Source organism: Mustelus asterias, chromosome 6, assembly GCF_964213995.1.
Source record: "Mustelus asterias chromosome 6, sMusAst1.hap1.1, whole genome shotgun sequence".
NCBI classification, from domain to species: Eukaryota; Metazoa; Chordata; class Chondrichthyes; order Carcharhiniformes; family Triakidae; genus Mustelus; species Mustelus asterias.
In genome coordinates this window covers 67,281,062-67,304,480 of record NC_135806.1, presented here as the reverse complement: position 1 = coordinate 67,304,480, position 23,419 = coordinate 67,281,062, and the positions used below count along the sequence as shown (strand labels likewise).

Here is a 23,419-nt window from a genome sequence, read left to right as displayed (position 1 = left end):
CGGAATATAAAACAGAGAGGAGGGGATAGCAAATATTTATCCAATTTGTGTCACTTAAGATTCAGAGTAAACAGGACTCCAATTTAAAAAGAATGTGAAGAGACAGCATTTGTTATTTGATGGCAGAGAAAATCTGACATGTTGTAATGAAATAATTCATGTTTTACTCGCTCCCATTTGATAAATATTTTGCCTTACTACCTGGACATTTAAAAAAATAAAGATAGTGGAAGTGGGATATTCAGAAGTACTTACTGTGCCTGGATCCCTCTCTGTTTCCACAGTAACCACAAAATGCATAGATATGGTGGTTCAGATACAAAGGCAAAAAAAGAAACAAAGAAAAAAGAAAATTAGAACGCAAGCCGACAGATGCTTTCACAACAGCTTTTATTCATTCAATTCATTGCACATTTCTAATACATTTTCTTTTAAAAGTTCCACTTGTAATTTTAACATTATAGGTACATCAGTTCTTTGCATACAACCCCTGGCCTTGGAACCAATGACAGAATAAATTACTGTTGGGTTATTAAATTAAAATGGCAACAAGAGTTATTCAGCAAGTGCAATTCGTATTCATTAAATTAAAGGGATTCACAGCACATTGATCTTAATACAAAGATTTTTTTATATAAAGAGAAAACTGTTCAATTTAACAGAGCAGAATGATTTAACATGACTACAGTTGCAAACCTAGCAACATCAAGTTTGTTTTTCCCCCCTCCCTGTACACATTTAAATAAAACAGTATGGATGGTTTTCTAGTGATCGCATTGTCCTTCAAACCCTTTCTGGTTATCAGTAGTAGTAAAAAAATGCTGTGAGCAATAAAAAGATGAATAAACTGTGGTAGGAATACGAGCAACTCCCATTTGCTTCTTGCTAGTGCAACAATCAACCGTACATGATTAGTTGAAGCAGAAATATTGCAGCGTGATCCACTTAAGTTCAGGCCAAGTCGTTTAGGCTCAAAACAGTTTTGCCTTTACAAAAATGTCTACAGTCTATATATCCTGCCCATCTCAATATCATTATGTGAAAAGGTCTTACAGTTATTGGATTTTATTTAAACTTAAACTTAGGGCAGGGGTGGGGGAGGAGAGAAGAGAAAATGAGGAATGGGAATAAAGATAGATAGAATCAAAACTTGTTTTGTTTTCCATTTGTTTTAGTTTAGATTAGTGGAAGTAACTAACATTATATTTGGTCCAATGCACAAAATGTGCTCTCTCACAACCTTTCCAGAATGTATTCAGTACACAATACATAAATGACATTTCAAATTATATTTTTTTTAAAAACACCATTTACATCATTCCATTCATCACCGAGAGGATAAAAAAACTTCGTAATACAAAATTTAAAAGCCTAATCCAACAATTCTCAATGCTATTAATTAAGGACACAATGATTTCAGATAGATGCAGTTTTTGATTTCTTTGTGGGGGCAGGGGAACAAAAGAGAAACAATGAGATGAAGAATGTTGGCTTTCAGGTAGCTGGCTGTACTGAATATTCATTACAAAAAGGACCAAACATGTTGCAAGGAAGGTTATATGGCAAAACAGTGACAACATTGTTAGATACAAGTGTCTCTTTGCAATAACAATCTTGACTATTTAAACTAATCTGCAAGTGAGCTATTTAGTTTGTTTTCCTGACTACTATGGATCTAATCAGAATAGGAAAAATGTGTCTCAGTTCGCACATGACTGAGGTTTGTTCAAGAAAACTATTTTTAAAAAATAATTTCCATATATCTGGCATCGTACAGAGCACAGAAAACACATATTTGTGGCTACTTGTCATTACATGCATTAAAATCATAGAATCCATCTTGTGAATAAAGTAAACTTGATGGGATCATATTGATGGGAATACTTTTGTACTAAATTTCAACTATTAAGACTATTATCAATTAATGACTAAACTGTCAACAGACACAACAAACACAAAATTGATTATTATTGACAATGCCATTGTGCGTTTCTTGAGATAGATAGATCTAGGTTTTTAAAAATCCCATTGATTAGATAACTGACGCCACTGTTTGCGAAAGCTGTCTTTCAAAAAAGACAAAATCATATTGCACTTCAAATTGCAAAGTTCACTTTTTAAAACAGTTTATTGGCTCTGAAAGTTTGCATAGATATATGGTGAAAAAGATGCACTGCAATTTATTGTACTCAGGAGCATACATTTGTGCATCAGGTTGAGTAAGTTGTAGACATATAGACACGACATATCAAGAGGAGCAAGGCAGTCTGGTAGAAGGCTTTTTTAAGAAAAGGAGCCAAAAGGCATGCAACTTATCCTGTATCCGTTCTGATGAATAGTTATCCTTGAAGAGGTTTAGAATGTCACCATCATTCTGTACCTCTACATTCCCAATATTTTGTGTGTGCGTGGGGGGTGGGAGGGGGGAGAGTTGGGGGAGGGGGAGGGGTGCAGATAAGGGAGAGAATGGTCCCAAGCTAGTATCCCTTGGCTTGCTGTTTGACTTTGGTACATAGTTGCTTTCTTTGTATTAGGTTAAATTGTTTTGCTGCTGTTAGCAAGAATTATGTTTGCCTACATGTTACAATAGTTGCGTATCTTCCATGCAACAGGCCCAGCTGTGAGTTGCGTCTGAAAGATAAGATTATTCTTGGCCCCTGCCATTTCTGGGACCATGGAGCTTGTGGCAATAGGGAGTGCAAAGGAGGGAAACTGATGCTTGCAATGCACAACTCCAATCAAAAACCACAAGCATGTCACTTAAGGCAAATGTTCAAAATGTTACCTGACAAGACATGTGGATTAAGACACTTGAAATTACTTCAATTTTTGTAAAGATTATAAGACAAAGATGCCTCTGTCTCACCCGTTTTGAATTTGTAAATTTAACAGTTAAGATAGTGAGCTGGGCAAGGGAGAAGAAGAAAAAGTAGTAGATGTCAATGCTAACAAGTATGCATCAGTGCATTTGATTCCTTGCCCCAATCATCCAAGCCAATGCAATTAAAAATGAAGCTGGTGCAATAACTAGTCACCGTTAGAATAATAAATCTATTGAACAATGGATTGGCAATTGTTGCAGAAAGTGAGTGACAATTTAAAAACTAATTTAAGGTTTACCTATTCCAAGAGGAATTATTAATCAGACAAAAGGAAAACAATGAATAATTGGGCAAAGGGAGAACAATGAATAATCTGGTATCGGAGTAAGCAACGTTGTATTATTCCCATCAAAATCATGCACCATTAATCACAGCTGCACTAATTCTCAAATGCTGTGAATGAAAAGCTTCCCCCTCCTCTTCCCAAGTGAATCAATTTTAATAAAACTGCCGTGTTGTAATGATGTGGTAAAGGGGATTGATCTCTTTCAGATATTACCACTATAGCAGCTTATTTATTTGTAGACTTGGGCTTTTGTTCAGTTGTTGATCACTTGCCACACATTGACAGATATTCTGGAACAACCAGCAAAGAAACTTCAGATCAATCTACAGACAGTAAACATTACAATTGCCACAAATGCTGTGGAATGTAACACTCTTGCCCCACATATATGTGAGGTTACGGGAATAGGGCCTGGGTGGGATTGTGTTCGGTGCAGACTCGGTGGGCCAAATGGCCTCCTTCTGCACTGTAGGGGTTCTATGAGATAATTATAACATTTGCTGCATTAATGCGGGATAGCACAAATGACAGAGAAACAAATTTGGAGTGGGACCCAAATCATCAAAATTGTCCCTCCAACTTCCACTTAAGGGAGGAGTTGTCCAATGCTCCTATTTCAAAAGGAGTTGTGCTGCAATACTGCTCATTATAATGTAGGCAACCAACAAAATGGTAGTATTTGTATTTTGGGTAATAATACAGCACAGGAAACCATTTTTATAAAATTCAGAAGATGACATTCAATTTAAATCTTGGATTAAAAGAAAAAACTGATTGTTTCGGCAATTGGTTAATTATGGGGGGTTTTTTTGCATCTTGTATTGACTTTGAAACCTATAAAAAGAACCTAGCTGTGAGCAGACTGAAATTCACGAGAAGTTTCTAATCAGGCCTGCCTTGCTTCTCACCTCTGTGGTGATCCGATTCATGGTGCTTCTTATCATCTTTCATAGAAAGGTGGGGCTGTCCACCCAAAACACTGGATAGCGTCAAAAGACCTGCGCTGTTACCAAGCGAGGGGATTGATGGAGGCTGAAGTCCTGAAGGGTGAGGAGTGAGAGGCACTGGAGGTCCATGGCCATGAGAGAGATGTTGAGCCTGAAGTTGCTGTTGCTGTCCATATTAAAGGTCACCATAATTTGCCAGCAAAATAAGAAACAGGGAGAGAAGACAACAAAATATAGTTATTTCAGCAAGAAGTTCTCTGTGCAAAGTTCAGCAACAAATATAAAGTAAACTTTTCAATTAAATAAAAAGAATTTAACACAGCAATTACAAAACACTACTGCTCAATTTCCTCTATAATGGGTTAACATTCACATGGTAACAGTAACAGATTTGCAGTCTCGACTGGATGCAATCACACACTGCCAGTAATGAAGTCACAAAGTTAGCATTGGGCTTCTTAGTCTATTTTGAAATATTATAAGTTTTATTTGAGCAGTTGACAAGTCTGAAATTTAAAATTCAGACTTGAATGTTGACTCTTATCCATTCCAAAAGCCCCACTTGGACTACAGCTGGATTAGGGTTATTCTAGAGCAAGAAAATACAAACTGAGGCTTCAATCTTTGTGCAGATGGAGATGCTTTCTGCAAAAATGCCAGCAGCGGTCCGATCAGAAGCCCTGCTCCCACACTCAACCTCCAAATTTTCACAGGGGGAATTGGGGCAGCCTCCGAACACATTCCTGGTTCATGGAGGCAGCAGCCCATAATGATCAGCAGCTGCTCCCACCCATGTGATTAGGTATCCAAAACTGGAAATGTGCAAATTACACACCAAGTAACAGCAGATCTTATCCATGTGATCATAGGAGATACATGCATACCAGGGTACCCTTTTGATGAGGTATGGTAGCACTTTGGATACGGTCAAGAACACTTAGGAGATTTAAGGCATCCTTTGGGATTATTAAAAGTAATAATGATGTGTTAAAATGCATAAATTCATTGGAACTGTCCAAGCTGTCAACAAACTCTCAAAGCTCATTGAAATTTGTCAAAGCTGTCAAGGGATTTAACTCTGCAAGGCTTTATTTATTTGTGTATTTTTTTAAAAAGTGTGGAGTTCTAAAAAAAAAATCAGTGCTCGATATTTCACTGTCTGTTAATATATGCTGGAAGGTTATTATTATATGATTTGCGCTACATGACTGATTTAACAACCTAGCATTATCACAGCGTGGTGCCTTTTAAGTGAGCAGTTTGATTTAGACAACCCCAAGTGATTATAGAATAGAAATATTTGTTTTCGTAAGAGATTAGGCGAAACAATTTCAATGTGCTTTTTTTAAATGAGATTTTAAAATAGCGACATCAATAGGCACGTTATTTTATGCCAGCATGATTCCTGAGTTTTACCCATGGTGAATACTAAGTGAATTGGCATGGAGGGAGAAAGACAAAGGGTAGCAGACTTAGAGGCATGGGTTGGCACAAAGTTGGCATAGGAGATACAAGGGGCATAGGGGTTTTCAGGTCATGAGGTGGAATGGAGAATGTGCGAGGGTGGCGAGGGCTGGTTTTGTTTGGTTCATTTTTAAAATAAATTTAAAGTGCTCGACACAGAGGTAGCTTTCTGCCAAGCCTGCATCCGCAGCCAGCAGCTACCGAATTTGTTCCGACTTCTAATCAAGACTGTCCCTTCGGACTTCTTTTTCCCAGTGTTGGGTTGGTCACGCCCGACATGTCTGGTCTCTGAGCTCCCGAATGGAGGGGGACAATCTGGGCCCTAATCTCAATGATTTTATTCAAATTGCACACGTGAATTAAAAAGTTCCTACACAGATTTTTATGTTGGTTTGATTTCAACTTAGTTTCTGGGAGACCAGGATCTATATAATCATCTTTATGCCAAATCTGGCTCCCTCATTAAGAATCTTCATAACATTAAAATCGGCTTACTGATGTTGATCTGCAAAAAAAAAAGGTGGAGCCAATTTAAAAGTAGTTTGAGGGTGCAAATAAATTTGAGTTTAATACCACTTGCTGCCGTGCAGGGATTTGAACCCATGTCCACAGAGCATTAGACTGGACTTCTGGATTACTAGCCCAGTGACAAGGAGGCTCTTTAAAAATAAATGGAACCATTGGATGCAAGGACACTAACAGATATAGTTTGAATGGTTTTGTACCCCTATCTAGCTAGTTTTTTTTGCCATTTTCAATAGTTTAAAATAATCACAGGTGGTTGATTTATACGGATTGTTTTTTGTGACAACCCATTTGAGCTGTAATTGGATTTTTACCAAGTTACTATATTTTTTAAAATGACATTTTAATGCCCAGTTTTGCTGGTTTATGGCAGATATCATGCTTGGTGATATGTAAATGAGTCAACAGAAGGCTGGTGGAGAAACACTTCTCAAAACAGATGCAATTTGCACCAAAGTCACTGTTTGTACCCACTGCAGAAACATTATCCCATTACTTATAGAACACAAAACAACAGGTTGCAACATGCAATAAAATGTACAGAGTTGAGTTTTTTCACAAAAATACAGCTATACAAAACATAACAGCACACAATAGTAACAGCCCATTAACCTAAAGGCATCAATGTAGACAATAAAATCTGCTTCCAATTTTTTTCCCCCCACAGAAGTCTGTGAATCTTACTGCAATATACATGGCTTTTAAAACAAAGTTGAATGAGATCACAATATCTAAATGATTTCTTTAAAAATCCATACCAGAACACCGATACAGTAGGTTTTCTAAAGCACATTAATATAATTCATTTTGCGCCCATTTTGATTCAGAACTTTAGTGATAGGCAACAAACTTGTGGGGGGGAGGGCAGAGATACCAAGCTCTGTCTTGATGTCTGCATTATGGTCCACCAGGCATGCTTATTAGCACTTAATTAAAAACTGGACACCTGCCATTAGAACCATGTTCATTGCAACCCAAGTATCAACTTTGTCCTATTACCAATTACTACTACTACTGCACTACTTAAGTGTTGTGTCCAATTTCTTTGGAAGAAGCGGTGATGCATGTACAGGCAGCTGACTGACAGCAATTAACAACAGGCTTTATAAAAATAGCTAAAATGTGGACATATAACCCTTCAGCACTAGAACTCAAGAAGGAGAACAAAACTTTACATTGCAAACACCAAGTGCATTAGGCTAATTTGTCTCCCCAATTGAATTGAAGATAATAGGATTAATTCTGTCCAACCAGCATTTAGGTTACTGGAGGTGCAGAATTAAATAATGGTTCACAGTACTCAGATTTCAAATATTCAAGACAGCTGGCAAGTTTCTATTTGAACTACCAGGCAAACAGTACAAAATAAGGCCACTTGAACTTAGTACCACAGTCTGCTGAAAACAACTGTTTGGAGGCAATTCAAATCCTTTTCAAGTTTATACTGTGGAAACACTTCTGGAAAGGAAGTGGTGTTGCAGTACCCAGTCTGATCATAGGCAAAAATGGCAATTTATGCTGCACACACAAGATACTGGGGTTGTCAGATGCCAAGATGCAAATCTTGCTTAACTGATGGTTTGACAAAAAAATCTTAGTGGTTGGAAGGAACAGTTTTTAAAACAACCATTTAAATATGCCCAGCTATCAAAATATTATACACACTGAAGATTTCTGCATTAAGTGAACTTAAAATATGCATTTGCCCAGCTGATGCAACAGAGGCATGGTAGCCCAGTGACTGTGGCTCTGGACTAGCTACTCAGAGCATTTAACTTCAAATTTTGCTTTGGGAAATATAAAACTAAATTCAGTATATCTGATAAGCAATTATTAGGGGGGGGGGCCTAATAAAGAGAGCCTAAATGTAAACTCAAAAAGGTCAGGATTGCAGGAATCGGATAAGCAAAAATAAGCTAATTGAACTTGGCCATCAGATTTAATCAAAGTCTTCCTTTTTCTTACAAATTACTAGACGATTGTGGTTGCATCATTAAGCAAGCATACAGATTAGAAATATAGGTAGGTAAAGGAAAATGAGAAATGAAGCGACCAGGCACTAGCAGAATCATTAGAATGCACAACTCAGAAGTCTGGGTACAATTTGTTTTGAACAATAAGGAAATACAACTGTCCCTACTAATCATTGTAGAGAAGAGAGACAAATTAGTTGTGTTATTTTGCATTATTGTGTGAGCCAAGAACCATAAAATTAAAAAAAGTTCCCAAAAGCATGTTGAGTGACTGGTGTCAAAAACAGGTGCTCAGTTGGTTTTAACCTACAAGATTCCAAATTTTGTAAAGTTCACTGCCTTCACAATCAGCATTTAAAAATAGACTTTTCGTGGAAGTCAAATGAGCAATAAAAACAAATCCTTCATTTAACTAGCATTCCATCCATTCTACATTTGGGAATGGGAATAATTATGTTCACCTTTATTTTAAAAACAATGGGAAATAAGAGAGTAGAACATGCCACAGTGCTTGTGAATTTGTTTAATGTAGTTAATAGCAATTCACCATTGGACATCATCTATTCTCTTAAACACACCGCAAGTAGTCTTGGTGCCCTATTAAGTGTTCATAGGTTTGTTCTTCAAACATTCAGCCTGCACTGAACAACCCAAATAAACAAAATAAACCAGATTTACAATCAAAGTTCAGTTCCTCTTTCTCCTTTCCTTAGCTTCACTCCTTCCACACCCCCATCCCCCCCACCCCCTTAAGCACCACTCACTCCCAAACCATTATGCATTGTCGATCGGGTACTTACAAAGCCACATGTCTTTTTAAAAATATAAGTGCAATTCTTGCCACAACTGCTTAGTATTGTCCTCATCACATACCCTCAGTCTGGTTATTTATGGTTCAGAAGATTGATTACTCTGCAGAATAAACCTACAAGAGGTTAACTCTGTCCTTGAATCTCATCACAATACAGATAGCAAGGTGCTATTACAACTGAGGGAAATGGGGCGAGGAAGCTAACATGTGGGGGTGGGTGGCAGAAGGCTGGGGAAAGTACACCAACATCTATTAATCCTCCATCAAATCCAATCATGATATCTTCTTTCATGAAGAACAGGATGCCTAATTTTACATAACAATGCTAATTAAATTCTATTAACGTTTTTATGGATTTGTCTGCACATTAATTGTAAGTATTGCTAATCAAGCTGCTTATCATTAGCAACAGTCACAAAATGAATGTTTAGTCTGCCAGGAGAGAGAAATGGAACCAGTCTAAAATGAAGCACAGTTTAGGAACTTGGATTCTCTGCTGATATAAGGAACTTTGGTCTTTGTGAAAAAAGCTTTTCCAGGACTTTTGCTTAATCTATTCTTAGTATGATTATCGGTGTTTTTTAGTGCATGACCCCCATTGTCCTTTACACTAGGTCATGTCCCTTCGCAATGCAGGCAGCTGCCATAAAATGGATCAGCATTTATTTGCACTGCAGCTGCTGTTAATACAAATAGATAGACTTCTGTTGTCTGTTTCCCCTTGGGAGACAGGTTGACACATTGCATGTTCAATGATGGAGCAAAGGTCCTGAGATTTGTCAGCCCAATTTTATGCTGTTCTGGTTCGTCAGGATACACCAGTTCCTTTTCAAGCAAAATGATGCATGTGTCAAAGCATGAATCTAATTATACTACACGGGATAATTATGAAAATGCTATCTGATTTTTGACAGAGATATAGAACAAAAAACAGAGTGGAACAGGATTCATAAAGCTACCGTGTTACTCAGCAGGCAATATTGGGTATATTCTTTTTAAGGTCTTGATAGTTGAGAAGGATATTTTACTGTTTTCTGAATTAAAATCAGTTCTCCTCAAACACACCGTCCAGAAATGGCAGAATGGATGTTTGAGGTGTTTGCACAGAGTTGTTCTTCAAAATTAGGCACAGGACTGAAAAGATGAATTATGACGAACATTTACAGCTGAGCAGAAGCACCAGATTAAAAAATGATACCAATTTATCAATCTATTGAAGCTGGTGTTAATTATTATTTTTGAATTGGGGTGGGGAAGTAAACAGATTTATGGAATGTAGATCTTTAATATCAGTTATTTACATCTCATCACATCAGGATAGAAACATTATGGGAGATTTTCCCAGTTCTGTGCCTTGCAGAGTGACAGTAAAATCAGGCATTGATTGTCAGACATCCATGAATGCATAGGGATTAATGGGTAAATATGTAGGGATATGGGGGTAAGGCCTGGGTGGGATTGTGGTCGGTGCAGACTCGATGGGCCGAATGGCCTCTTTCTGTGCTGTAGGGTTTCTATGATTTCTTCTATGATAAGCAGCAACTTCCTGCAGTTAAATATTAGGAAGACCAAAGCCAACATCTCTGGCTCCCAGCAGAAACTTCATATGCTGGATACCAACTACTTCCACTCCCTGGTTATCATCTCGGGCTTAATCACACTGTTTGCAACTAAATTCCTGTTAAGAGTTCAGTATCTAACTTCATAACATCTCCATCACAAAGAGTGCCTACCTCCACCTCTAATCTTCAGCTCACCCAAAAGTCAGCTGTCCATATCTTTAAAGGCACAGCATTGCTTATGAATCAGGAGAATGCAAACAGAACTTATTACAAGAGTCTGTTCTTTCATGGAGGGCATAAAACCAATTTGGAACAAGCATGGGATGGCACGAACATAAAAGACTTGTAGTTCTAATAAAATGAGACTGAAGTAGGTTAAAGGGAGGTGATGAGGATAGAGAAAGGGAAAAAAGAGCACAGGTGAGGAAGAAGGGTTAGAAGGTAGGAGTGTGTGGGGAGATTTATGTTTATGTCAGGCTCAATAGTCGTACATGTAAAACAGCACGAAAGCTGTACTCTATAAATAATCTCATGGATGCTGTTTTGGGACAAAATCATTAGAGAGAAAACGAAGGTCACCCTACTAGTTTATTTCACTTAATTGACTGCCAATAGTTTACCAGAAGCAAACTGACTGTAGATCTACAACTGAGAAACTGATGAAAGAAAACTTTTCAAGCTGCGTCCAATTCTTTTATCAGCACTAATCCACAGCTTTTATTTTTCAATCTCCAGTCGGAATGTAATTTTGAGCCCAGATGGATTAACCGGTCTCTTTGTCTAAAGATGTCATTGGTCTTTGCCAGTTAATCCTTACAACGGCATGCCTAATTATCATTACAAAGTGTCTCAGAGAACTATAAAAATCAGCAGGGCATCTTCACACGAGCAATTAACATAAATTGATAAATGAGTAATTTGAATTTGCTAAATCCTTTCATGCGTGAAGAAAATTAAAAGAGGACAACCTCTGACAGTGGATTGTTCCAGCAAGACAGAAAACATCAAGATTTTCAACACTCATTTCTGATTGCTAATATATTGAGGGAAGGAAGAGAATGCAGAAGCATCAGCATTTGCATGGCTCATATGACAAAAATTATGAGACTGACAGTCTGGACACAATGCTTTAGTCATAAGGATACAGTAGAGACAAGAAAATGACTTGGTCAGAGGCATACTGACTGGTTAAATTTGAGTGCCCATTAGAAAATACAATTGCTGAAGTTTATTCACAGATTTCCATTTAGACAGCATCTAGGACAAAATCATCTTATGTACAAAATCCTAATACTTTACGTAATGAAGATGTAACTGTTCTTGCGTACATAAAGTATATTACCCTAAAGCACCAACACACAAAAATATACAATTGAAAGTAAGTGAATAAGATGGGTATACACACTGTAAGAGGCAGACTGGGAAGCCCACGTACCCCGATGATGCTGTTCAACTCTGCCATGGTCACTTGCTTTGCGCGTTCCACAGCCTGTGCCACCTGTTGTTGGTGCTCATTCACAGAAAGAAGATTCTTGTGTTAAATTGCTAATCTTTAACTAAATCTTAGTGCATTTAAAAACTGAAATATATATTAAGTTTGCTTCATTTATCTTTATACTAATGCTGTACTAAAGTGAAAAATATGTCAAACTAGACAAAAATTGAAAGTTATGCAGTGCCGCATATTAACACCAGTGTGCTGTACCATAGATGTGCCAAGAGTAACCTCAGCAAAATGCTCATTCTGTCTGTGTGAGCCTCAACAATAAGTGTAAGCAGAGGCCTCAACTAAATCAGGTTGTACCATCATTTAACGACCATACATACCCAGCAGAGGTCACTGGACAGTGATCAGCAATAAGAACCCTGGCTTGTCACTTTTTCATCACTCTTCCACTGAACAACTCATCACTAAGACTTTTTAAGGCCTATTGTAGTACTCGAGCAATATCCCAATTGAGATTGATTCCTGGTCTGTGCTGAATTAATCAAAGTGGGATTGGTCTGTATAGTCATTCCGCAGCAGGAAAATGCATTCACATGTGATTGGGGAGAGGGGGAGCAGGGGGCGTAGTGGAAAAAGGAGGGAAAGTCAACCAATTTTGAATTTGATGTTCAAGGGATACAAATATAGTTCTTGACAACAGTTCTTTTTGGGCCATTGATGAGAATGAGAAATGAAGAACTATCATTTTCCATGCAAAATGTTTGTAAATTTTTTTTTAAATGGTGAAATGTCATGTTTGCACAGTTCTGAGGAAATACAATTAAACAAAGGCAAGCGTGCAAAGTGAAAATCTGATGTTAGACACCTCAGTTTTACACTGAACTTTAGGGCATGAACTGCAATATTCAGCATATAACTCGCGTTTGAAAACATGCCTGCCCAAAACAGTAACAGATCTTCACAATACTCATCACTAATGCTAACTAACTTAAACACAGAACATAAATGGAAGTTAACAACTAAACAGTCCGATGAGTTGACTTACTTCCTGAGACAGAAAGGGAATCACTTGTGCACAAATCGTATTCAGCCGTTTCGCTATTTCTGTCTGGATAAGAAGAAGATGACAATTGATTAATGACAAATTCAGCATTCAGTTGTCAAACATCCGGTGAATATAGCGAGGTACGTTACAGCAGTGAATTATGTAACATATGTTTTTCAGTGATATTCCTGAGACAAACTCAAATCTTTCTGACCAATGCCAGCACAGTGAAACCAAACTGAACAGAAGATCTCTTTTTGCATTCTAAACCAGAAAACACAGTCATATAGCGCACTTTAAAAATGTACAATTGCACAATCACCACATGGTGCCACCTTCAGAATTTTCTAGAGATGCTGTTGTATTTTGTGCCTCAGAGATAGGCAGAGATGTCACTAGTCACTATTCTGAACAGGAATTTTATATACAGTGCTTTTAAAATTGCTGATTCTCTTATGCTTACAGCTTCATTTCTGGTTGTCAGCAACCACACTGAGGCTTGACAAACAGAACAGAGAACGGTCAACAGGCACACACAATTGAACACCAAGCAATTGAAAACAATAGCTGTGTTTGCTGTTTAGTTCATCAGTCTTGATATTGAATCTTACAACTTCGAAGTAGACACCACCCCACCCACCATGGTGTGATTTCATCTGCAAAATTGATTTTACATGGAGTTTCTGAATCCATGTTACAGATTATGTAATCTGACCAGAATGCTATATAGTTTGATCATTACTATCTGATTAAAATTCTACTGCTTTCGCTATGTAGGTCAAATTCTATTGCCTTTGTTGACTGGGGATGGTTAGCGTCAAGTCTAACAAGACTCAAAGGTTTCTTTCAACTTCTTCCTTAGCAATTCAACACCATTCATGGATGTGCATGATGCCCTTTTTTATATACAACACTTTCTGCTTACATACATATATTGTTCCAATTCATTCTGTAATTTGAGCTGCCTCCTTATAATTCCACTGTTCCCCCAACACCACCCCACCCACTATGGTGTGGTCGCATCTGCAAAATTGATTACTTCACATGAGTTTCTGAATCCGTGTTATAGACGTAAAGCCGAAACAACAGCAGAAACAACAATCAGCTTTTGAACACTCCACTCAAAAACAGTGCAGGATGTTACACCCACATGTGGGAAACCCAAATCCAGCAGGGCCATGTGAAATCAGTGCTGAGTTCAAACAAACCCCATTTTTGCTGCAGGAAGGACTTAATCCCAAAGTGCATGAGTCATGAATTTTAAGAGTAAGTGTAATACTCTTGGAGTAGACAGAACTGTCAAACCTTCAAGTTATTTAAATTGCTTGCTTGTCTTTTAAAATTTGAATAATGAATTGCCTGCTTATGTCAGAGAGTTGGACAAATATCTTCTAGCAGTTTCAATAGCGATTTGCTGACATAACCCTAATGCTATTATTTAGTGCTATTAATTCTTGATTGACAGCTCAAGGAGGCACTTAAAGGATTAGTTGTCTTTGATGTGGGGTTATGAATACAAATGTTTGATTTATAAGGAAGTGCCTGAGGGGATTCAGATGTATTGAATGGGCTTTCATGAATGGGACTTTTTTATAATATCATGTAACCTGTAATAGATATGTAGCACTTTATTTAAGTTCAGCGTGGCTCCCAAAGTCTGCCCGTGGTGAATAGGTTAGATTAAGTCGGCATGGAGGGCATAAGGACAAAGGGTGGTGGATAGAGAGCATGAACTAACACCAAGTTACATTGGGCTATAAGAGACATGGGTTGGCTCGAGTTGGTATGTATGGGCATGTGGAATGGGAGGAGGGGTGGGTCTAGAGGGCCTGATACGTCAAAGAAAACAACTGGCACTAAGTCCCAAGAGAAGCAAGGTCAGCTTTTTTAAACTGATCACTTCAGCTCTCAGCTGCCCGTGTGTCCACCTCCAATCTGGATCTGCAGTCCGTGGGCCTGAATAAACCTGCACCTGCCACCACCCCGCAATGAAGATCCTACCATTTAGGACACATTTTCCCCTTGTGGGTTGTGGCAAGCCAGGAGATTTCCTGGCTCTACACACCCGCCTAGGGAGCTAAAATCTAGGCCAACAACTCTAATTGTGCAGCATTCACGCCAAACTGTGGGAGTTCCAGCCAAAATTATGTGCTCAAGTCTCTGGAACTGAGCTCACAAACCGCGCCCTACTGACTCAGTCACTACAGTTTTTAATCAAAACACAACGCGAGCACAACTGTACAGACTTTGCATTTGAAAATTACCTTGCCAGAAAAACCACAAGTGTTGGGAACCAAATAAAACCTGAAAATACACAGAAACAATGGGTTAATGCTTTGGATAAAATCCTTCATCAGAACGCAGTTCCATCAAAGGGTTATACCCGAAACATTAATCAATCATTCTTTTCTCTTTACGTATATGGACTAGTTTAATGTGCATTTCTAACATTTGCGGTATCCGTTTGATTATTTTCTAACACTCACAGCAAATGCTGGGTGCACTAAAATCAACCTCACTCCCATCCCACTTTAAGTTAGTTTACGGGAAAAAAATTGGTTAAACAATAATCACAGCCCTACTCATGTCGCAAATAAAGGCTGAGAATAGTTTTATTTTAAATCCCAATGCTATTTGACTTTGGGCCATAATATTCAGTAACTAACATTAGTTACTGAAACAATAGTGTTATTGAAACAAGTGTTTTTTTTTAATTGACTAGCTTCACATCAGTAGTCCAAATAAAATGCTAATCCCTGATCTGATGTAAGTAGGTGATATGGCTAAAGCTTGATTATTGATCAGTACCCAGCTGAATGGCCTTTCTTGTTAAAGTGGTTGAGATCACGCTCTTGGCCTCATTGCGAGTGAGTGAAAGAAAAAGGTAGCGCTCTTACTCGTGATCAATATCCAATGGTGTCTGATCCGTATACACTTCCAGACGTCAGGAGGTCAAATCACATCCAACTCAGAAGCCACCCTATCATCAGATATCCTACTACTCATCATCTCAGCTTTCATAGAGTTACAGGCTATATGAACAAAGTGCTAGCACAAATAGAAGTAATTTCCAAGAGGAATTGTTCTGTTTGCGAGAAGGTACAAAATGGACAGGAAAAGAAAATATCTTAATGCACGTCCTTAAATGGACCAAACAATTTTGTTAAAAGCATGCTTTTGAAATTATACAACACTGCTCACATTTTCCAAGACATTCCAAAAGTGTTCACAGCCAATGAATTACTTTTAATGTGCAGTCCCTACTATGTAGGGAAACACAGCAGCCAATTTGTGCACAAGGTCTTTCAATCAGATAAATGCTAGTATTGGTAGACGGGTAAAATGTTGGCCCAGACCCTGGAGAACTCCAATCTAATCAGTGCTTCCTTTATGTTGCATGATATTCACGAGTCAAGTCATGTTTATTCATCAAAACAGGAGAGAACTTTGTAATGAATACAATGATTGTAAGCTTGGCAAATAAAAAATAATGTGGCAGAATCCAAGTTAAGAAGATGATCATTTTGTGACATGCGAACAGATTATCTGCATCCGCAAATCTGTTACAGTGCAAGTATGCTGCCAAAATGTTGTGAAACATCGCAATGCTCTTTAATGCCAAACTATTCAGAAACATCTTTTTTATAGCATCTTCAATTTGTGTGGTGGTAAAGTGCATGTTTCCCAAAAATTAAAATTGTTTCATAAGACCTCAATCAAATTTCACATTAATTGCAAAATTAACCCTGTGGCTTCATTTAAATCCAACAGTGGTGTCTACAGAGAGTTATCTACTTTAGGGAATAAAAAGAGGGTGTGGGGAAGCAGGAAGAAAAGCTCATGTAATCAAGGCAAAGCAGAAGCTGGTCAAACTAGTCGCTGACTGCAGAATGGAAACTGGCCAGCTTAATCTGCTTGAATGCAAAAAGGTGAAGAGTTTTCTGCTCTTCTTTAATGTCCTTCCAAAACAACGTATTGTTTAATGCCAGAATGTCAGACAATGCAGCACTCACTCAGCACTGCATCCAAGCATTAGCCCGGATTATGTATTCAAGTCCTGGCAACCCACAGACTTGATCAGAAGTGCTATCACTGAGTAAAGCAGGATAATGATAGAAATAAATAGTCAATGTCTATATAACCCCTAGTTCATTTACAATGACTGTGACGATGCCAATAGGTATTAGTTTGTTGCCCCCATCACCGACAGATTCTTTAATGAGTTCAATGGACAAGGCAAGATAATCCATTTACAAAATGATCAACCAAATCCAAGGCCACCCTTTTAAAAAGATTTGTACTACACATCAAAAATTAAAAGAAAAACCACAAATTCTCATCTTTATCATCCCAAAATGCCTCATTCTTCAATATTTTGAAGTTACTTCTGCCACTGTGTAAAACATTGTGCCAAAGGCAAGCTCCTGTGATCTTGCCATATGACTACAGTAACGGAGTTCCAGTATGCAGAGGTTGCTCGTTTGTGTGTGCACTCAAACTCAACTAGGTCAACGTCGATTCCTTCTCCAAAGGATAGGAGAAAATGGCCTTTCACTGAGCACCCATGAAACTAAGGTTCTCTTCTAAACAGCTCCTCCAGCAATACACTTCTCCCTATCGATTAAGATCAGGGCAAGTCCCTGGGAAGTGGGGATAATTCAGATATCTTGGGAGCCTCTTCTTGAAGGCAGACATTGGGGGCAATATTTCAACACCTAAGTGGAACCGTAACCTTTGACTGACTGAGGAAAAGATAATCTGAGGACCGGAATCTCAAAATAAAGACTTCAGGTCATGACTAACTGGGCAGAAGTGATCCATCTCCATGCTCCTATATGCTGTGGAGACTTGAACAATCTACAGCAGTCACCTCAAAGTACTGGAGAAGTATCACCAGCAGCGCCTTTGGAAGGTCCTCCAAATTTGGTGGCAGGAAAGATGACTCAACAGCAATGTTCTCTCCCAGGCCAACACACCAAACATCATGGTTCTATTCACTCAAAACCAGCACTGCTGGACAGGACATATTGTTGGCATGCCTGACACCAGACCCCCAAGGTAACTGCTTTACTCAAAACTTGGTTGTGGCAGGAAACTCCGAGAAAAACAACAGAAACACTCTATGAATGTCTGGAGATCATCCCTGCTGAGGTCAAACAACCCAGAAGGCTCATGCAAGAGAAGATTCATTCGGGAAGGCATTAAACATAGACATGGAATCATAGGATTCCTACAGTGCAGAAGGAGGCCATTTGGCCTATCGAGTATACACCGACTCAACAATCAAGAGCGTTCAACAAAAATGTGCAGAGGCAAAGATAAGGCTTGAGGCATGGTGCATAAACCTCCCAACAACTCATCAACTCAGCGCTTGAAGCACCACCTGCCCCACATGTAATAGTGCCTGCAAATCACAAATAAATCAGCCAGCTCATAATCCATCGAATTGGTTCAATCCCAAGGGACTGCCTAGGAAGAGGAATTTGTGCCATAAAAATAATTCTTAAAATGCACTAGTTATAAAACAAAATTTAGCATCGACACAAATGAAGAGTATGTACACAAGACTTTCACAAACATAAATGGGTTGGACTGAAATATAATCAGTACAATAGAACATGATAATGCAAAAGATAGCTATACTCAACTGAGAAACAACTGCAAATGACTTTGTGAAGGATCAACAGCGAAACTCTCAGAGTTAAAGGTGGGAGGGAGAGAAAGGGCATTAATTTTAACTTTAGATACGCCAATGATATATTACAACAACTTCAGATGTTGCTGTCAAGCTTCTGCTTTAAGTACAGACTGAATCTGCCTGGAACACAGTCTATATATTTCACCACAAAAAGGATCAAATCCATTGGTGGTTAGTCAAAACTGAACAATGTCCTCTATAATGCTCATGTCAATGGATTCCATGTTGTTGCTATACAGAGACAATGATGAGAGAAAGAAAACTCTAAAGAAAGCCCTGAAAAATTACCAACAGCTGATTTTTTATTTTCTGATCACAAATAGTAGTTTTGAAAAGTACAACTTTTGTTTCATCCAAACCTGGAACAGGATTCTCTGGCCTCCCCGCAGTGTGTTTCTCATGGCAGGAGGTGGCATGCTATTGGCCGGCAGTGGGATCTTCTGGTCCCGCTGCTGTCAGTGGAATTTCCCATCGACTCCACCACATGCCATTGGGAAACACACAGCAGAGGTGCACCACTGGCTGGACCAGAAGATCCCACTGGTATGGAACAACCAGGAAGTTCTGGCCTGTTCTGGCCTAATCTCAGTGATCAATACAAATGGATTCTATTCTACTGGAAACAAATCTCTGGATTAAAAAAAACTGATGTCAACAGGCAATTTAGTAATCCCTGGCAATCTTCTCCATAGCCTTATAACCTCGCCCACCTCCTGTCATCCCCAATTTGTTTTGGGACGTGAGTGCCACTGGAAAGATTGTGTTTATTGTCCTTCTCGTCATAACCCAAGGACATCAAGAGTCAATAATGCATTACGAGATTGGAGTCACATATAGGCCAAACCCCGGTGGCACATCTACTCCCTATAGGGCAACGCTCCCTTTAAACTACTTCATCCGTATAGCAAGGTCCCATGCAGGGTATGCAAACTTCAGCTCAACAATTTACAACAGGTACATGGCGATGCAAAACAATTTGAAGGGACCTTGCACTTAAACAAATCACCCATGCATTCCAAAGAAAAGAATTAGATGGTACATTGCTGTAGGACATTGTTGAGTCAGTAATCCAGCAGCTTTCATGGCCATTTTCCTAATGTCAGGCCACAAACATGAGCTGAGTGCCATCCACCCAATGGGGGAAATTGCTCAGCTATTTACCATTCACAAAGGTCGGAATAAATCCATCCCAGCCAACAACTACCCTATCAGCCTACTCATAATCATTAGTAAAGTTGAATTGTCAATAGTGCTATCAAGCACCATTTACTCACCAATAAACTGCTCACCGAGAATTAGTGCAGAATTTTCAAAGTAACACAATTTGCAGTCACTTTCAATCAAGAGCTTGATACATCTCCCTGACCAATACACATTGGGCAAGTAACTTAAATGAGCCAGCTGAACATCACATGAATGTGAGGCTTAAAAAAACTAGGCAATCACGGAGTGGGAGCTTAGGTCAATCTTGCAGTTAAGAGGACACAAAGCTGCATATAAATAACACATTCAAATAACAAGACCATTTTCAGAAACAACAAATACTTTTATAAAGGCATATGATACAAACGGTGAGTAAACACCCATGAACCAGAAGTGATATCTATGATGTTTCTTAATCTTTCTAACACTACTGCTATATCCGGCATCCGCTGCCAAGAGGAAACCTGCTGAATGTTATCCTTTGTTGTTTTTGATGACTTAGGCAGCTGTCCTTTGGAGGATTGAGACCTGGAGGGCCTCATCTTACTTTGGGTAACTTGCTGTGGGGCAGGTGCACCCTCCTCAGCCTGTGCAGACCCCTTTAGAAGGGACACCTGGAGGGAAGTTGAAGTTCGCCAACTTTCTTTTGGCTAATCACTGATGGATCCCACCAATGCCTATTGCAATGGAGTGCAGGTCCAAGCTCAAATCCAGCAGAATCTGCCTTCCCACGGAGATCTTGAGGCATTCATGTCAGAGCCGTGACATCAAGAGGAATATGGACGGACTCCTCCATAATTTGTTCTAGTCGGTTGACTGCATCTTTCAACTCTGCCGCCTTTCTTTGCATGTTTGCAATGGACATTTCCAGAGGCTCATATTGGACTAGGACTCAGCAGGTGCCTGCTCTCCAGCAGTTCTCAGAATTCCAGAGACCTGAGCTGTCACTGCCTCCACCTGCTGCGGAGGGGTCAGTGAGGTGTTCCCCAGAACATAACCCTGAGCAAAATGTAGATGGTGACCCATCAGGGTCTGTCTCTCTGGTGGAGGGTGCAGGAGAATGCAGTGACAGGTTATCTTCAAATGGATCATCATCCTCCCCAGAGGTTGCCCAGGGGCTGGGGATTATGTTGCATGTGCTGGTCTGTCTGGACCTGCTGCTGCCTGCAAGAGAGAGAAGATAGATTTAGTTGATGAACAGGATGAATATAACATTGAATGTCACTCACTGAGAATGTCAGGATGTGATCAGCTCACGGGTTTTGGGGGGGGGGGGGGGGGGCTCATTTGTACTGGCCTGCTGGGAGAGGCCAATCTCTCCATCACCACCTGACCAATCTTAGTCCTCCCCTGCCAACTCGGTGTCATTCGCCTCAAACTTGGATAGCTCCTAGGTGGACCATCCGTCCTTCAAACTGTGATCTCTCCTCTTGTTGCAGGCAAGCTTGGGCTGCATAAAAACAAATGGATGGAATAGGATAAGAAGGGATGGAGTCTGCTGTGCGTGCCAAGCCCTCCCCACTAAGAGCTGAAGATGTTGTTTGTGCAGAAGGATAGAGGAGATGCTGGTGAATAGGCTTTCAATGCTGATATCTCCCCCTGCCCCCACTAATATTGTGCAAGTTTCCTGAGCTGTGTGACGGTGCGCGTGCATCATGCCACGATGAGAGCATGAGTTTGGAATGAGCTGAAGATTGACTTACCCCGGTAGACTGGAGGAGATGATTCATCCTCTTCCTTCACTGGATGACATTTCTCTGGCAGCTGCCTGCAGGGCTGACCTCCTTTGCAACCACTTCCCAGGCTGCTGAGGGAGGTTGGTGGATCCATCCCTGGTAGGCACCTCTAATTAATGCCTCCAGGGGAGTCGTGGCTAAACCTTGGCACACTCATTTGTTCCTTGGGCCCATCTCTGGAAATTCTGACATTATGAATGCATAATTAGTGAGATTTTAAGCCGAAGATCAGCATGAGAACCCCACTCACTGATCAGCAGGAAACTTGCTGCTAATCCTGCCCAACATTACACAGTCTCTGGAATAGAAAATTTCACCCTTAGTCTGGGTTGTCAGACCTACTTAGCTCTAGACCTCATTACAACCTTGGTTCATACATGGACGAAAATGCTGCATCCCAGTTACGAGAAGAGAGTGAGTTATTGTATAATGAGGCAGGGTTAATTAATAACCATATAGTAAAAGATCCTCAAGAAGAACAGTCATCATAATACAACTGAATTCCATACCAAGCTTGAAAGTGACAAGTGAGCCTCAAACATGAACCTTAAACTTAATTCAAATCAATGCACTTAGAAAAATAATCAATTTGCGTATTACATTAGAGGGGAGCAGAGAAGGTGGTGAACTTTTTCGCCTTAAGGTGCACTGCTTTCCAATCATCCAAATATCCTAAATTCCTTGCATACAGATACTAATGTCTTTGTTGATTGGGTGGATTCCTCGTTACGGAAAGCTTGCCCAAAAGGATGTAGGTGGCAGTTGTCCGTTCCTTCAGCTAACGGACAACTGCCCATTAAATAATTTGTTGATCTTAATTCAGCAAAATTCATAAAGACTTCAGGTGATAAAATATGGAGAATAATTTGGAGGGCCAAACACATTCATTATCAAAATACAACATTTCTTTAACGATCACATACCTTCCCTTCACAGCTCTCAGATCTCAATAGCACGTTTTCATTGATCAAAATCACAACCGCATAGCTGCCAGTTGACAATGAGGGAAACTCAGTCCCGCTTCAATTTCAAAATGTTCTTCGTCATCTTGATGAATTTCCTGCATCAAAGCTATGTCAATATTCGCCTTTTTGAGAAGACAATTCTTTTCCTTTTAATAAGATGGCGTATCCCCCGTGCATTCCACAAGCAGAATTTCAGTGTAGCTACTGAACAAAGAAAAGTACAGTAGAGGAACAGGCCTTTCAACCCTCCAAACCCATGCTGATCCTGATTCCCTAACTTAAAAACCTTTTGCCCTTACTCGGACCATATCCCTCTACTCCCTCCCTATTCATGTACCCATCCAGATGCCTCTTAAATGTTGCTAGTGTGCCTGCTTCCACCACCTCCTCTGGCAGCACTTTCCAGGCACCCACCACTCTCTACGTGAAAAACTTCCTCCATACATCTCCCTTAAACTTTCCCCCTCTCACCTTGAACCTGTGCGCCCTTGTAATTGACACCTCCACCCTGGGAAAAAGCCTCTGACTATCCACCCTGTCTACGCCTCTCGTAATTTTATAGACCTCTATCAGGTCCCCCCTCAGCCTTTGTCTTTTCAGTAAAAACAATCCTAGTTTATTCAACCTCTCATTGTCAACACCCTTGAGACCAGGAAATATCCTGATGAACCTTCTTTGCACTCTCTCCAAAGCTTCCACGTCCTTCTGGTGGTGCGGTGACCAGAACTTCACACAATACTCCAAATACTGCCTGACCAAATAAGCTGTCATTACTTATTCAGTAAGAGAGAATGTGGGATATCAACACTAAGAAGTTGTCCTTTTACCTGACACTTTTTCCTGTCCCACTTAGGTGTGCACCAAAATTTTCCTAC

General features: G+C 39.6%; 1 protein-coding gene across 12 annotated transcripts in view; it reads right to left on the bottom strand.

Moving 5' to 3' along the window:
• Positions 1-23,419, bottom strand: part of LOC144494915 (transducin-like enhancer protein 1) — a 108,412-nt gene that overhangs the window by 52,959 nt on the left and 32,034 nt on the right. For 5 of the 12 annotated variants that reach the window (XM_078214497.1, XM_078214493.1, XM_078214502.1 and 2 more), the window contains 4 exons: positions 12,943-13,005; positions 11,856-11,960; positions 4,077-4,281; positions 256-272 (listed from right to left, as the gene is read on the bottom strand). In XM_078214497.1, the coding sequence (XP_078070623.1) occupies positions 256-272; positions 4,077-4,281; positions 11,856-11,960; positions 12,943-13,005 (390 nt within the window). Of the gene's footprint in view, positions 1-255; positions 273-4,060; positions 4,282-11,855; positions 11,961-12,942; positions 13,006-23,419 lie in introns of all 12 variants that reach the window. The other 7 variants (XM_078214505.1, XM_078214503.1, XM_078214504.1 and 4 more) reach the window with 5 other exon arrangements.